Source organism: Equus asinus, chromosome 6 (assembly GCF_041296235.1).
Source record: "Equus asinus isolate D_3611 breed Donkey chromosome 6, EquAss-T2T_v2, whole genome shotgun sequence".
NCBI classification, from domain to species: domain Eukaryota; kingdom Metazoa; phylum Chordata; class Mammalia; order Perissodactyla; family Equidae; genus Equus; species Equus asinus.
In genome coordinates this window covers 34,838,545-34,854,504 of record NC_091795.1, presented here as the reverse complement: position 1 = coordinate 34,854,504, position 15,960 = coordinate 34,838,545, and the positions used below count along the sequence as shown (strand labels likewise).

The window sequence follows — 15,960 nt, the reverse complement described above, 5'->3', positions numbered from 1 at the left end:
ACTTTATACTGACTTGTTATTATGAGCATTACCTAAACTGTGCCTAATACAGTAATACACCATGAGATAACTAAAGAATTGGAATTTGTTTGCCTTTACAGAAAATGAACTCACGATATAGTCATTTAGCTATTTTGGTACTTACTATCAACTTCCCCTCCCCAAAACTGACAATATGCCTAAAGTTAAAAACTCCATCTCCACTCTATTTTTTATACTTTAAGAAGACCGAACAACTAGATCACAAAACTCCTCAGATTTATGTATAAAATGAGAATAAGAATATTCTCTCAGTGAGAATAGGAATATTTTCCTTTGATAAAGATCCTTACCTAAATCAAGATTTTTGAGATGTTTGCTATGGACTTAAGGGGCTTCTGTGCTTGTTTCCAGGTATTGGCTGTTTGGGGGGAGTGCAGGTTCCTGGAAGAGCACTGTGTTAATTAATGTGTGAGGGTAAATCCTCATTAAGCAGAGCACTCTTGTAACTCAGGAAAGCAATCTTTGTGACAGGCTCTTTCTTCTGATGTTTGCCTTAATGTGGGTGGAACTGAAAGAACTCTAATGTGTTACTGACTGCATACACTTTTTTATAGTTAACTACCATTACCTGACAGTCCTATTCTTAATGATCTTAGCTTTCTTTTTTTGTCTAGTGTTTGTATTTAAATGTCCTTTGAGAGTCCTTTTTTAATTCACCGTATCTAATTATTTAGCAATCAAAAGACAGTTGAATATGATGGCTCCCAACACTGCATTAACCACTTTTTAACTCTTGGTTCTACCTGTGTTCGTCATCTTAGTTCACATTTATTCAGTACTTGTTTCTTCTGGTGTTATCTCCTGCCCCACAAACTGACTGGACATTAATCATAACTTTGACTAATCACTTGTCTTGCTCTCCGATTTGGAGTAAACTTAAAACTACACAATTTGGGAATTTTCTGTGCACTAACTTTCTTGATAACTCCCAATAAAATCTTTAGTCTGTTAACGAGGACAAGTGTCAATGAAAATAAACCACAGCACCCACATTCTTCGGAAGCTGATAAAAAATGCAGAGGTAAAGATGACTAGCAACTTCTGTTGAACACAATATGGAATAGTTACATTCGTTTCCCTCCCAAACTTCTCACTGGTGGAAAATAAAGGTTCAGAGGTCTATAAGAGACAACAAGTTGTTTAAAAGATATTAAAAGCTTTGTTAGCAGATTAAATAGCTCTACATATAGTGTTCAAAGAAGTTTGGCAGCTGAGATATGCATCCAAAATATGATACTTAGAAAAAAGTGATAATGCACATTTAATTTCAATTCTGGAAATTTTAGCAGGTTAACCAAATGTTGAGACTGAATCATTCAGTTCCTTCAGATCAAATTTACATTTTGTTTTTATAAGATGAAATCACAAGTGGCAAAATTCTTCAGGAGTCCTTGGTAAGTGACGCTTCTGTGATGAGTGTTGATGGCCCACTGTTAAGTTCTCATTCACCTTGGTGCAGACTTTTGGCCTAAGGACTGGGTATTACTTCTCCTAACTCAGTGCTCAATGGCAATTCCACGTTTTATTTTATTTTCTTTCCTCCCTGAAGCTGGTTACTCCAGCTAGCACTGGACTTGTCAATCTGTGAAAGCACAACCTCTGGTGAACTGGAAACTCAGCTTCTGGCAAGTCTGCTCTTCTTACTTAATTCACATGCTTTTTCTTTTCAACATGAAATAAATGCCTGTTAGTTTATATGCTAATCCACATAATTCTACTTTTTCTTTAAGATGAGTCTATATGATGTGCATTCCTGCTTTAATAAACAAGGAGTACTTAAAAATTATGAGATGATACTATGTTATTACTAGGCAGTTGTGTAGAGTAATTTTACACTTGTTCTTTTATATTTAAGGTGACGACCCTTGTCAACACAAGCAATAAAGGCCCCTCTGGTAAAAAGAAAGGGAGGTCAAAGAAAGCCCATGTACTGGCTGCGTCTGTAGAGCAAGCCACTCAGAACTTCCTGGAGAAGGGTGAACAGATCGCTAAGGAGAGTCAAGACCTCAAAGAAGAATTGGTTGCTGCTGTGGAGGATGTGCGTAAACAAGGTAGGCAGAAGCATAGTGTTCAAGGGGAATGTATAGTCATGTGCAAATAATGATATTTTTCTCTAGAATGAATGCATATTTGCTCAAAGGAGTGGTCTATTCTTTTTCCCTTTCTATCTATACTTTTCATTTTTAATGTGCGCTGGCATTAAGTGCATAGGCAAATAGAGATGTTTTTATGGTGGCAGTATAGCCCAGATACAAACACTCCATGTCCTCTGTTAACTCCAGATCTTCAAGTTGTTTTCTCTTGATGGATAAAAACAGACTCTTGTGCCAAACTCAAGCTTTTAGGGAGGATAGGATGAGAATGCCCTGTACTTATAGAGTCGTTGAAAACCCAGGATTTTAAGGATGAAGGGAGGAGAAGAATGTAAAGCAATGTAATAAAATTATTGTTACTGTGTATGATCCCCAAATTTATATATTTGGTTTACAGCTTTCCTCAAAAATCTAGTTAGCTAGCTAGTTGTCAATCGATCAACCAGTTATATAGCTGGCTAGTCAGCTATAAGGCTTTTTATTCAGCATATTTAAAATTTTTTAATTTTGGTAAAATACACCTAACATAAAATATATCATCTTAACCTTTTTTTTTTTTTGAGGAAGATTAGCCCTGAGCTAACATCTGCTGCCGATCCTCCTCTTTTTGCTCAGGAAGGCTGGCCCTGAGCTAACATCCATGCCCATCTTCCTCTACTTTATATGTGGGACACCTGCCACAGCATGGCTTGTCGAGCGGTGCCATGTCCACACCTGGGATCCGAAATGGCGAACCCTGGGCTGCCAAAGCGGAACATGCGCACTTAACTGCTGCACCACCGGGCCAGCCCCATCTTAACCATTTTTAAGTAAACGGTTCAGTAAGATAAAACATATTCACATTATTGAGTAGCCAATCTCTAGAACTCTGTCTTGCAAAACTGACACTCTATACCTGTTAAACAACAACTACCTATTTACACCTCCCCCAGCTCCTGACAACCACCATTCTACTTTCTTTTTCTATGTTTTACTACTCTAGATACCTCATATAAGTGGAATTATACAGGGTTTGTCTTTTTGTGACTGGATTATTTCACTGGGCGTAATGTCCTCAAGGTTCATCCATGTTGTAGCATGTGTCAAAATGTCCTTTATTTTTAGGGCTGAATAATCTTCTATTGTGTATATATACCACATTTTCTTTATCCATTCATCCATTGATGGACATTTGTATTCCTTCTACCTTTTAGCTTGTCAGTAATTCTGCTATGAACATGAGTGTACAAATATCTCTTCATGACCGGGCTTTCAATTCTTTTGGATATACACCCAGAGGTAGTGTAGCTGGATCATAAGATGATTCTGTTTTTAATTTTTTGAGGAACCTCCATATTGTTTCCCATAGCAGCTGCACCGTTTTACACTTCCACTAACAGTGCTCAAAGTTTCCAGTTTCTTCACATCCTTGCCAATACTTGTTATTTTCTGTTGGATTTTTTTCTTTTTTTATAATAGTCATCATAGTGGGTGTGAGGTGATATCTCATTGTGGTTTTGATTTGCATTTCTCTAATGAGTAGTTATACTGAGCATCTTTTCATATGCTTTTGGCCATATTTATGTGTTCTTTGGAGAAATGTCTGTTCAACTCCTTTGCTTATTTTTAAATCAGGTTATTTGTTTATTGTTGTTATTGAATTGTAAGAGTTCTTTATATATTCTGGATGTTAACCCCTTACCAGATACTGTTTTTGAAATATTTACTCCCATTCTTTATGTTACCTTTTGACTCTGTTGATTGTATCTTTTGTTTGTTTGTTTGTTTGTTTTTGGTGAAGAAGATTGGCCCCAAGCTAACATCTATTGCCAATCTTCTTTCCTCAAGCAAAAAGAAGAAGATTTGCTTGGGTAAGATTGTCCCTGAGCTAACATCTGTGCCAGTCTTCTTCTATTTCGTGTGTGGGACTCCACCACAGTATGGCTTGATGAGCAGTGTGTAGGTCCACCCTGGGTATCTGAACCCGGGAACCCCAGGCTGCTGAATTGGAGTACCTGAACTTAACCACTCTGCCACCAGGCTGACCCCAATTGTATCTTTTGATACACAGAAGTTTTTCATTTTGATGTAGTCTTGTTCAGCAACTTTATTTGAAAATTCTAAGGCACCATGAAATCAGGACAGAAACCTAGCCCCCAGCGTGGCCTCCATCCTGCTTTTCCTATCTCAGTGAATGCCACAGGTATGTATCCAGTTACACTAGCAGAAATCTTGGTATCATGTTTGTTATTTCCCTGTCCTTCCAAATACAATCTATTACAAAATCTCATAGATTTTAACTCCTAAATATCTAAGTGAGCCAATTCCTGTCTCAGTTATTCAAAAGCACTATGTTTTACCTGCCCCAGGACCTTTATAGATGCTGTCTCCTTTCACACAATTAAGGATGACTCATTCTGCATATATCAGCTCAAAGAACACCTTCCCAGGAAACCTTCCCTGACACTCCTGTCATACTTGTCATGAATCTTTTCCTTGGCACTTTCCACAGGATAATTTAATATTTGTGAGGTGACTTGACGGATAGCTTTCTTCTCTGCCAGACTATAAATGAATGAAGGTAGAGACCACACCATGTCTCTTTTGCTGATCATTGATTTGCAATGCCTAGCACTCACAAGACTTCAGTAAATATTTGTTGGATGAATGAATAATTAGATGAATAAACATTCTATCCCCATTTTTCTTGCAAACCTACCACTTTTTAAATTCACAGATGGATATTTAGTCCCTGGAAATGCCAGCCGTCTTCACACGCCAGTAGCCACCATTCTTCATACTGCCATCTTCTTTCCCACCTGCTTCTTCCCCCATGGTTAATTTCATTTACATTATACTAATATAAATCATTTCTTCAATTTGACATATTAAACTTTACATATTTCATCTAATGTGGACAGAGTATATTTGTGTATGTGTTTTAGCAATGTAGAATCTTCCAAGTATTTAAGTGCTATTGAAAACTGGTGTTCCTTCTGAATTGAAGATGGACACTTTTTTGTTTTTATGCTCCTTTAGCCTAGATAGTTTTTTTTTTCTTTTTCTTTTTTTTAGGTTGACTGACATATAATAAATTGCACACATTTAAAATGTGCAATTTGGTTTCTGACAAATGTATACCCTGTGAAACCATCACTGCACTCAAGATAGTGAACCTATCCCAGGTGGAGAGAGTTTTGATTGATTGGTCCCTCGGCCACTTTCTCCAAGCATTTGTCTTTAGTGGTGATACTTTTTCCCGTTTAGTTTCCTCTGTAACCTCTTGGCTTATTTTTTCCTTGCAAGTTAGTTTCCACACCTTCTATAGACATTATTTCACTTTTCTTGAAGCTTATATGAAATGGTGTTTTTTGGATGTAATAGAAAAACCAACACAATTTTTGGCCAGACTGTCTTAGGAGTATCAGAGTGATAAATTTTAAAGACGTTAATTTAAGACAGCTTACGGTGGTTGCTCTTATAGAACATATTTTAAACTTCCTCCATATTATCCAATTCTTGTTACAGAAAAATGATGCCTCTATTACCTGTATAAAGCTCAACTGCCACATGTCCCTTTTTCTGACCAGGTCAAATTCAAGGAAATATTGCTATAGTATGCAAAATAACAAAAATTTTACTAGCAAAAGCACCTAAATTCTCTTTTCTGTTTCTCTCATTCTCAAATATCTCCCACTCTCAAATACACTTCAGATGCCTGTCTTGTGTGAGAGGTGCCCCTGCTCCCTAACAACAGACTCCTCGGGCCCGCCTTCCAGTTCTGGGCCCGCAGGCTCTCTTACCTGCTTTCTCCTCCTGCTCCAGCTCAGTTCTTGATTGTGTCATCTCCTTAGCCTGTCTGGCTTTGCCCAAGTTTCCTGTTTGCCCGTTAGCCAAATTTTATTTACAAATGAGAGCCTGAGTTGATTTTCAGGGAGATGGGGAGAAAGGAGCTTGAGGGGAATGCATGAAGTATAGGGCAGGTGTATTTAGTTATTGGAAACTTTAAAACATAGTATCTTTCCTTCCATCATAGAGATCTATGTTCTAATGTGTAAGATGGTATTCAGCAGTTACGGAGACTCACACTTAGAAAGAATTTCCTCCTTTAAAGTGGCTCCAGTATCCACATGTGCTTACTTATTAAATGATATGTGGTTTAGGAATTAAATCTATTAGGGATGATCTTTTCCTATTGAGTTGTTTTTGCTTTCTTAAATCAAATGATCAAAAATATTGTCACTTTTTGAAAAACATTTTCAGCATGAGTAAATGCCAGAAGTTTTAATATTATAGATGTCCATTTTCAGATTTTTAATATAGAACCATTTATTTTTGTTCTTTTGAAGTTTTGCAACATTCATGATTATAATTATTGTAATCTGACAAGATTATATATGAAATTATCTATTTAACCATGTCATTACTGTATCTTGTATGGTTAAACTTAGTGTTGTTTGAGTTTATCAATTAAAAAATATATTTTCTCTTTTAATCCTAGGCAGCATGCCAGATTTTTTAAAGTGCTCAGTATGAGTGGTGACAATATTTTTACCCTAGAATATTTCAGTAGAAGATTTTTCTCTACTTTTAGGTTATAACCTGCATAAAAATTATTTGAGTAGGTTTATGATAGCATTTATGTTAGAAACAAGAAACAAAAATAAATTATCAAAATATATATAAAGAAGAAAAATCATTATACTCTAAACTTAGAACTCTGATATTTTAGACGTAGGTAAAGATGGAATATTTGGTCAAAAGTGTGTATGTGTATCTGTTTTATCATAGCTACATTAATTACATACATATATTGTCTTCCTAATTTAAGTTGAAACTTCATCAGGATAGGAGCGATGATGTGTATGTATTTCTTTCTACTCCTAAATCACCTAGCATGGTGCTCTAGCACATGGCAGGTGATATTCAGGAACGAGGCTTACATGTGAAGTCAGCATAGCATTGCATGTTTGATTAAGATATCTGACTTCTAATGTTACTTTGGCCAATAACTATCTGATTTAAGCTAAATCACTTAACCACTTTCAGCTTCTCTACTTTTCAAATACAGACAATAGTTGTGTTCGCTTCATTGGGTTGTTTTACATAATGAAGTCACAAGGGACTAAAAAAAAATCTTAATTGTTATTTAGGTGTCAGAATAGATTTATTACTTACAGTTTATTAAATCAATCTGTACTCCATATGGCAATAGCTCTCCTTCCTATTAGTGAGCAATCCTGGGCCCTTCCAAGCAGGATGCTGGAGAGCTGGATCAGCATCTAGTGGTCTCCCAGAAGGGGATTGAGTAGCTCAGTATAGCTTAGTGTTGATGGTAGTTGTAAGTGGTCCCAACAAACTATGATTGGATAGTTGTGCAACCAGTGAACCACACACAGAAAAGCTCCTAATGAGGAATGCAAAGGGAGTTATTCAATCAGGTCTTTATATTGAGGCCCTGAGCCAAGGAAAGCTTAGGACAAAGAATGCCAAAACATTTCTAATGTTTACCACTGAGATCTTCCCAGGTTGAAAACTCTTTATCTGAACTGTGGACTAATCTAGGGGTTCTCAAACTTTAGTGAATATTAAAATCACCTGGGAAGCTTCTGAAACTCTTCCTATCCAGGCCTCAGTCCTTATCATTTAAGTCAGAAGCTCTGGGGTGGGACCCAGGCAGCAAGGTTTTTAAAGGTCCCCAGGTGGTTCCATTGTGCAGCCAATTTGAGAAGAAACAGACTAATCCACTTCTTGCCCATCAGACACACTTGGATGACTCATCAATCCACATTAATTAACTAGTGTTTCGAATTAGGCAGCTGATGGCAGCCAGTCGTTGTGCAAGGTTTTTGAGCGTATAGTTTACTTAAAAGTAAATAGGTAAGTCTTACATAGGAGAAACAACTTGATATTCTATATTAAAATGTTCTCGATAAAAATATCCTATGTTAAATGATGTCTTAGGTTGCCTGACATTCTGTTAGCACTCAGGGTATGTATTAAGTATGTACTAGGGAGCCAAATCTATACGGCAGTGAAATATTTAAGTTATTAGAAAAGCAAGGCAGGTAGCTGGAATTAGCAAGAAGGAAGTGATATTTAAGTTGAGTATTGATTAAACATTTGTGAAAGATAGTGAGGTATGCATTTCAGTTTTAAGCAATTAATTTTCAAGTCAAAGACATAAAAATGTCATTGGTGATTGGAGGATGGATTGAGAAGCCCTGATTTGATGAGCAGGTTCATATTTAGGCAGAAAGTGTGATAAAATGATGGGAAGGAACCAGACTGAAAAGTTCAGAAACTAGGCTGTGCATAGACAACATGATGAAAGAAAGACAGGAAGGAAGGAAGTGAGGAAGAAAGTAAGCTGGTTGATTTCTACCCATTTAAGTGATATTTTAGAAAGATTAATTTGGCAACTTCATGAAAAGTTGACTAAATCAGAGAATGACTGGACTCAGATTGCTTAGGTGTTGTTATAATATTGCAGAGAAAACAAAACAAAACAAAATACTTTGAGTGTCTAGGGATTGGGCTGGTGGCAATAGGAACAAAAGTAAGAAACTAGATGTTACAGGCACTGCAAAAAAGAATAAAAGATTTGCCACTTATTGAAGGGAAGAGACAAGAGTCAACATTTATTCTAAGTTTTTGACCCTCGACAACTTAATTGGGGCATCTTAAGAGGTGACAGGAGTGGGGAGAGAGGACTGATTTGATTTCAAATATTGATGAGTGAGGAGAACTGCATAGCAGGTTAATGCTATGGGAATGGAACTTTGGGGAAACAGAGAAACTTGGATGTCTTTGGAGTTGGTAAATGAAGCTTTCAGACACAGAGCTTTCTTTGAGTACTTGCTAATAGAGAAGAGTAGAAGGATGTAGGTTTGGTTTTGGAACAAAGGCTGAATGAGGATTAGAAGATGGAATAGAAATAAATTACATAGGGAAGACATGCCCTCAAATGTGACCAGAGAGCAAAGAGTACAGAATCCTGAAATCCTGATTTTGCAAAGGAGACAGTGATCAATCTAGACTCTAGAAAGCTGTTGCAATCATGTCAAATTCTTCTGAGATCACGGGGAATGAATAATGAGAAAATGCCTCAGATTTTGTTGGAAAAGTGTCACTAATTATACTTAAAAGTGCATTTTCAGTAAGCTGCAAGGACAATAACTAAATAAAAAGAAAGAGTAGATGCTAAAAGAATGGAGTATATGGTGAAGTAAAGGATGTAGGCAGGAAAGCTAACCATACCCTTCTGTGGTCATCCTTGCACTATATGCTGCACATATTTCTTCCTGCCCCTGCAGATAGTCTGAGATTCAACTGAGGGACCATGCGTTAACATTATTTTGCATATCTCTGGAGCCTGGCACAGTGCCTGGAACATAGTGAGGACTTAATGCATGATTCAGAATATTGTCACAGAATGGAAGGGGAGAAGTAGAAGAGGAAGTGGAGAAAACTTCAAGCAAAGAATATGATGGTTTGTCTGCTTGCTTGTTTATTTTGTTTAGCTCAAATCAGAAGTATCATTGCATATATCAAGAGAGGGAGCCACTGGTGAGAGCAATTGCAGACACAAAGGGAAGAAGCTCAGATTGGTTGGATGAGGTGGTGCAGATGACACTTTTCTTTATCTAGAAAACTGGAAAGGAGAAAAGATGTACACAACAATGAGTTTTATAGGAAACGTGAGAACTAAAACAGATTGGATGAAATGATCTCAATTATTTTGAACAAAAGAGGATGTCGTTTTAATGAACCGTGGATATCTGATATTTGACCACTGTTGTAGATGTTTTTACATTTTTTGTCTGTTGCTGGAATCTGCATAGGTTTCTCATACGTTTCAAGGGATTTATTGAGTACAACTGACTATTACTCCTTTGTTGGATGTAGCTAAAAAGGCCAATTTATAAGACTTAATTGTCTAAGAATTTTTTATTTAATTTGTTTATTTGGTGTGTAACAGCATCTGCTAGCAATGGGATGCTCACATATTTTCTTTGTCAATTTTCTTAGATTTGAAGTAGATCCAAAAGCTGTCCTTTGAAAGATAGGCACTGTTCTTCATGTTTGCTCAGTAAGCAGATCCATTTCCTAGTGTAACACAGCAGTTGGTTCTATGACATTCCATTGTTATGTTTCCACACCCTCTTAAGCCATGGAACAGTTGCTTGGGTTTCCTATCTTCCGTCAACAGCCTTCTCTAATTGCCTACTCTCTGGGCAATGATGAGTCAAAACAGTTAAGACATGGCCCAGCCAACACGATATGACAGGCTAGGGTGTAGACAGAGATGTACATGACCCTAAATCTATTTTAACAGGAATCTCATGGAGCAAAGTGACAATAAGATACAGGTAAAAGAGGTGGCCTCTTCATGGAACCATTTCCTATATCAAAGAGATAGTCAAACCATCCATTGCTTGTTTGGGCTTTTCTTTGTTTGGACACAACCTCAAATGTGGAGTGATATGGTGATATCAACTAATTCCATATTATTATTATTTTGCCCAATCATTGTTTTTTGAGTAACTGATGACCAATGGGCAGAGACAGAACAAGACCAAGAAAAAGTAGTAGAGGGAGACAGAAAGGTGTCCTCACATCTCTGAGGAGAGATAAACCTTTGCTGATGACCTGATGACACAGTAGCTTTCTTTTTCCTCACCCCCTTTGGTGTTGGGGTGTGTTGTTGGTGGAGTGAGCTGGTCCAATAGAAACCCCGGTTAATATCAACTGTTGAACTCCCCAATGGAGATTTGGTCAGAGGCAAAAGGAGAGCTGATGGTACTGCAAGGATTCTGATGTTCCTCTGCTCGTTCTGTTTCTCAAGTACCCCTTGCTTTATGCTTCTAACTCTTCATATCTTGAATGCTTGAGTCTCCTAGAAATATTGAGCTTCCTTTTCTGTGCTGTGCTGCTGCCTGAGTACCCTTGTATGGATGATATGTTACTCTGTTCTGATGTGGGGTCCTATTGGTCATAGGGTGAGGTTTCACACCTGTATGGTTAGAGGGCTAGAGGAGCAGGACTCCAATGAAAGAGGGAAGGAAACTTCAGAAAAGAAGAGAATTCTAGGACAGAAAATGGGGCCTTGAGAGGCAAATCCTAGTTAAGCGAGAGAACGAGAACTTATTTCTCTCTTCAGGTCTTACTTCTTTGAGCCTGGACTATGCTGAGGGTAGATCCATTACTTTTAAAAATAATATCATTCAAGTAATATAATAAAGTGTCCATTTATTAGAGCAATCAAGGGCAGACCTTGTAGTTGGAATAGCAAGTGTCCCTTCAGTCTCAGAATGCAGCAGAGTCAGAGATCTGATGATGCTCTGCTGTGTCCATCCACTGAGGCTCACTGTCCCTCCCATGGCACCCCCTTCTCTTCTTTATAGAGGCTTCTTTCACACGTGTTTCTCAGAGTGAAGTTTACAGACAACCTGGTTCAGAATCACCTGGGTGAGAATGGGAGGTGTCCATAAAAATGGAAATTCCTGGGGCCTAGCCACTAATCTAGATTCAGTATGGCTGGGGTACCACTGGGAATCTTTATTTCCAGAAAATACCCCAGTGAGTCTTATGCTTCCAAAGTCAGAGAATCCCTAATAGCCTAAGCTTATTACATTTTTATCCACCTTATCTTTAATTAGTTTAAGTATTTTTTCCCATTGAAAAGAATTCTATCCAGGAGTGAAATTAATTTTCAAAAGCTTTGATAGCAGAAGTTAAGAAAAATACAAAAAAACCTGGAGATACATACAGTAACAAAAAAGATTAAAAAAGGTTTGATGTAAAAATATCATGAAGAAAATAATACGTAAATGTGAAAATGCCATACACCTTAGGATTCATCTTAACGCAGATTTTAACATTTACAGTAGTTTTAACTGTTGAATAGTTTATTAAATAAAATACATTTATATGCCAAAGTTTGTACTAGCTGAGGGCCTAGGAATATACGAAGTCAACCTGTATCCCTGTGTATGGCCCTTGTTGCCACATATTGGGAGATAAGAGCAGATTGTTCTTTCATCTGACCCCCTCTTTCTGGAGCCCTTAGCTTTTGAAAATCTGTAATCTTTCAGCAAGAATATTAAAAACAATAGCTTCTGTTTAGTGGTTTCCACTTCATTTGTGAGACACTTTGCATATATTTTCTCACTGTCATTCTCTTAGTCATTTGAAGTATTGTTATTCATATTTTATATAAGATAAAATTGATGCTGAAAGATCTCTGTGTATATTAATTGACTAATTAATTCAACAAATATTTATTAAGTATCTACTATGCACATGTACTATTTTTGGGGCTGGGAATAAAGAATATAGAAGAAAGAAAACAGACATCCCCTGCCTATAGGACTATTACATTCTGGTATGAAACAGACAATTAATAAGTTAAAAATTAAGCAGGAAGATGATTTCAGGCTATAGAAGTGTGATTTAAAAATGGAACCACCGAAAGCATCACGCATGAGAGATAAAACTGGTAAGTTGAACTTCAAATTAAAACCTTTTTCTCTGTGAAAGACAATTCTAAGAGAATGAAGACAAGCCATAGACTGAGAGAATATATTTTTAAGTCACATATCTGATAAGGACCTGTATTCAAAATATATAAAGGACTCTTAGAATTCAACAGTAAGAAAAGGAACCACTAGATTCAAAAATTGGCAAAAGACCTGAATAGACACCTCATCGAAAAAGATATACAGATGGCAAACAAGCATATGAAAAAATATCCAACCTGTTTTGTCATTAGGCAGCTGGAAACAAAGAGACTTCATTATATGCCTACCAGAATCAATAAAAATCCCTGAAATTGACAACACCAAATGCTGGCAAAGATGTGGAACAGCAAGAACTTTTATTCATTCAGATGCAAAATGATATAGCCGCTTTTGGGGAAAACAGTTCTGCAGTTTTTTAATAAAACTAAACATAGAATTACCATACTGGAGCCGGTCCCATGGCCAAGTAGTTACGTTTGCATGCTCTGCTTGGGCAGCCCAGGGTTATGCTCATTCAGATCCTGGCAGCAGACATGGCACCGTTCATCAAGCCAGGCAGAGGCAGCGTCCCACATAGCAGAACTAGAAGGACCTACAGCTAGAATATACAAGTATGTACTGGGGGGCTTTGGGGAGAAGAAGAAAAAAAAACACAAAAGAAGATTGACAACAGATGTTTGCTCAAGGCCAATTAAAAAAAAAAAGAATTATCATACAACCCATCCATCTTAGTCCTAGGTATTTACCCCACTGATTTTAAAACTCACGTCTATAAAAGTCACCTAAGCATGTCTGTTTTTTAAATAAACTTTTTATTTTAGAATAATTTTAGATTTATAGAAAATTTGTAAAGATAGTACAGAAAATTCCCATATACCCTACATTCAGTTTCCCTTTTTATTAACATCTAACGTTATTATGGTACATTTGTCACGATTAATTAATCGACATTCATACGTTACTAATTGAGCTGAACACAATAGTAAAAAAACATAATAACAAGCCCTTCTGTTGATGTGCTTGGCAAAAATGGCAAGAAGAAACATAATGTGAATGCTGAAATATTCTTATTCTTAAACTGACTTGCTAAGAGTAGTAAACTATATATATCCATATGAATAAAATGAAAAACCTAGTTTAGAGGATTGCCAATTCAGGACTGTTTCCTTTAATACCCTTTATTGAGGTCCAAACTTGTCAGCCTAAGTAAAACCATTCATGCCTTTCACAGAAAAGATTTAAAGAGGCTTACAAGGATATACAAAACACAGTAAGGAGGAAAATAGAAATCCTTGGAAAAGAAGAAAGAAGACAAGGTCAGAGACTGGAGAAAAGCCAGGAAAGTGGCTAAGGTGCATATGCATTAGTGCCCAGGCAAGCCTGTGTCCTTGTCCATCCCAGGGTGGGCAAAGTGTCAGGAGGAGCGTGATGGGGGAGGGCAGCTTTGCAGTGGACCCAGGTTTAAATTCCAACTCTGCGATTTTCAGGCTGCATGTGCTGTGTGACTTAGGCAAGGTACTTATCCTCTCTGCACCAGGGTCTACATGCGTTAAGTGCAGCTAATCATACATACACTTTTGGGGCTACTGTGGAGCACAGATTTAAAGTGCTTAGCACAGGACCTAGCACACTGCGGCTCTAAAACCCTGGTGGCCACTGACTTTATCATTATCATCATTGTTACTGTACTCGCCACAACTGGGTAACAAATTGAGCTCTTATACTTTCTAGCAGACCAGTTGTAAATATAAAGTTTAGGACTATGATTTTTTTAATTACGAAATAAAATTTTTCAGGTAGATCACTAAATCATTTTCATTTTATTTGAAATTCACCTGTTTTAAAGGAAATTTCTTAAACCAAACATCTCTTCCCAGCCATGCGTGAAAGGAAATATTCTACAGTACCACATAAAGATAAAGAAACCTGGTTATCAAGAATTTCCTCTCTAATAGCTAAGTCTGTAATTCAATCAAAAAATGCATTTGACAAAAACATCTTGAATAACAACGGGATAAGATTGTCCAAGATGAAGCTGATTCGCTGATGCACCTCTAATTATGATATATGCCAGCAACTTGACGCAGCCCAGGCCATCTTCATTATCAGTGGACCCCTCTGAAACTGAGACTGAGTAAGCATGCTTTTAGATGGTGTTCTACTTTTGAAAATAAAATAAATGACGCAAGGCAAAATGCTTCTAAAAATCATGCTGGATCTTGTTAAGTGCATGCTAATATAAGGTCCCAGAGGACCGGCCCTCTGGACTGATACAGGCAATATGGAAAAATCAGACCTTACAGTAAATTATGGAGATGCCACCCCAGCATTGCAATGCTAAGCAGACATCTTACTCCTTAGAAGATGATCATAAACTTCTGGTTAAAAAGGAGAGAAAAGGGCAGATAGAAAAGGCACGGGGTGAATGACCTCTTTTTAAACCAAGAGTCCATGCCTGCTAACCTAGTCTTGCATTCCCATGGGTCAAAAAAGAATGAAGAGCTACTTCTTCTCCCAAAAGCTGGTCCCTCTACTGGAACTCTTGGTCCCTTTCCCTGTCACCTTTTGGAGGACTACACTGGGTGATCATCCCACTCTGGAATTATCAGCTTCTTCCTTTCTACTGGAACAGTCCAAACAGCATGCAAATATGTGATATGGTAAAACAAACAGAGAACCCTGTCTAATTGCAAATCCCCTCCAACAACTGCCTTGTTTTTCTGCTGCTTTTAAACAAAAGTTTTCAAAGAATAATCCACACTTACTTGTTCAATTTCCTTACCCCACAGTCCCTTTATCTTCTTCTTATTGGGCAATATAAAGTATACAGAATAACATGAGGAAAACAAGAATACCAGTATGTAGACCCCTCTGCATAAGAAATAAAACGTTGCCAGTGCAGTGGAAGCTGCCTGCTTACTCCTCAATGGCTGAATTTCTTTCTCTCCCAGCTCCTACTGTCCAGCCTTGACCAGGGAACCACAGTCCTGAATTTTGTGTTCATATTTCCCACGCATTTCCCCCATCATTTTATTATGAAAATTTTTGGATGTACAGCAAACTTGACACAATTTTACTGGGAATTCCTGTACCTGCAAAACCACCACCGAAATCTGTCAACATTTTGCTATATTTGCTCTATCACAAATCTATTTCCCATGAGTTTTTAAAATAAATTTGCTACATATGAATGGTCCTTTTCTCAACCATACCATTCTGGCTTTCAGGCCAACCACTCCGTGGAAGCTGCTCTGGTCTGAGTCATTGGGTTCAGCTGTTGGTCATATCTGGCCATTTCTTTCTCTGCCTCTTTGCTCAACCCC

The 15,960-nt window shown here is 37.5% G+C and overlaps 1 protein-coding gene across 4 annotated transcripts in view; it reads left to right on the top strand.

The window, feature by feature from the left end:
* The window catches only part of CTNNA2 (catenin alpha 2), a 1,089,024-nt gene that overhangs the window by 222,667 nt on the left and 850,397 nt on the right, over positions 1–15,960 (top strand). For all 4 annotated transcript variants that reach the window (XM_044772747.2, XM_070511884.1, XM_044772741.2 and 1 more), the window contains exon 3: positions 1,898–2,093. In XM_044772747.2, coding sequence (XP_044628682.1) covers positions 1,898–2,093 — 196 coding nt within the window. The remainder of the gene's footprint in view (positions 1–1,897; positions 2,094–15,960) is intronic.